The 1,287-nt window shown below is 45.9% G+C and overlaps 1 protein-coding gene across 2 annotated transcripts; it reads right to left on the reverse strand.

The window, feature by feature from the left end:
- Positions 1 to 6: 6 nt before the first annotated feature.
- Positions 7 to 1,254, reverse strand: LOC105570998. 2 transcript variants are annotated; one of them, XR_001009616.1, is made up of 3 exons: positions 933 to 1,254; positions 310 to 819; positions 7 to 107 (listed from the first exon to the last, which is right to left on the reverse strand). XR_001009616.1 is itself a non-coding variant. In XM_012028465.1 (2 exons), the coding sequence occupies exons 1-2, from the start codon at positions 1,054 to 1,056 to the stop codon at positions 395 to 397; spliced, it is 549 nt and encodes a 182-aa protein (XP_011883855.1). In that variant the 5' UTR covers positions 1,057 to 1,254; the 3' UTR covers positions 116 to 394. The 2 variants fall into 2 exon arrangements, 1 of the variants encoding a protein (XP_011883855.1); XM_012028465.1 differs by lacking the exon at positions 7 to 107 and having other exon boundaries at positions 116 to 819.
- Between the last annotated feature and the right edge of the window lie 33 nt (positions 1,255 to 1,287).

A 1,287-nucleotide genomic window follows, 5' to 3' on the forward strand; every position in this document is an offset into this window, starting at 1 on the left:
AGGTTATACTGACTCACCCTGTATGTTGACGGGGAAGTTGACCAGCTCATTCTTCGTCATGTAGTCCCACACCTTGCGGCGGAAGCTCGACTTCGTCACCTCCTCGGCTGCAAGAAATCGTTGAACGTGAGGCAGTTGACTCGACGAACGGCAACGATACAGCGCGCGCGGTCAACTCGGTACTTTTTGCAAGATAATTTCAAGATTCGGATTCCTTCATTTCACGAATGACCCACTCGAAATTCCGCTTCATAATTTTCCTAGTAACAGCGCACGCTTTCGCCGGCAGAGTTTTAACGGGAAACTTACATACTAGACTGACGAATCTGCATTTCATCACCACGGCGTTGTACAAGTCCCTCTTAACTGTACAGAGTTTGTCCAGGCACGACTTTCACTTGACCGACACGTGCGTGGAGTAAAATTCATCTCTGTTCATGTGTACAAACAAATTCATTAGTTCCTGCAAGACGCCAGTGTCGAGCAAACGCTCGAGCGTGCTCTTGTCAGTGTCCACGCACTTTTCCCAGTAAGCGAGCACAGGCTCGAATATCTCCGCGGTGCTGATCGCATTCCATCGAAGACCTCCCGCGTATCCGTACTTCCGCGCAACGTTCGTGTCGCGGTCGACAATACTTTGTATACTTTTGGCACTGTCGCCGATCCTATACCCTCCATCGGCACTAAAAGGATCGTGCACAAGCTGCGAAATTGTCGAAAGCACTGCCGACATTCCTCGACCTCTGCCAAAAGTGTCTCGAAATAACTGAACAGTTCCAGAGCACATACAATAATGTACAGCAAACGTTTCAATATAACCTAAAATAATAGGACAACAGAGTAAAATAGATACCAATTTTAAAACATACATTGGTTATCTTATAATAAAATCCTAAAAGCAACCTTAAAGCGATAACTTATAATATTGCTACCTGGGTTATTTCGCTTGCGCCGCTGCGCCACGACCCTATGATCGGGAAAAATCCTCTTGCGTCTGTGTGCTCGCGCTCTTGCGCCGCGCCTTACGCCTTGTCGTCTAGACGAGCCTTGACACATTTCCTAACCTATATCAGGGCGAATTCTGGATCGGAAATATAAAAATGGTATATACATTAGATTAATAGAATTCTGCGTATTTCAAATAATAATATATCAATGTACGTAACACAGCTGTGACAATTCGAATCTCACGGCTATGTTAAACAAATAACTCCCGTTGTTTGGGACGCTTCGCAGTTTCCCATGTAGCGAGCGTTCAGTCACAGGCTCAGCGCGGACGTAACAATA

Source organism: Vollenhovia emeryi, unplaced genomic scaffold (assembly GCF_000949405.1).
Source record: "Vollenhovia emeryi isolate VEMERY1.0 unplaced genomic scaffold, V.emery_V1.0 DF949818.1, whole genome shotgun sequence".
NCBI classification, from domain to species: Eukaryota; Metazoa; Arthropoda; class Insecta; order Hymenoptera; family Formicidae; genus Vollenhovia; species Vollenhovia emeryi.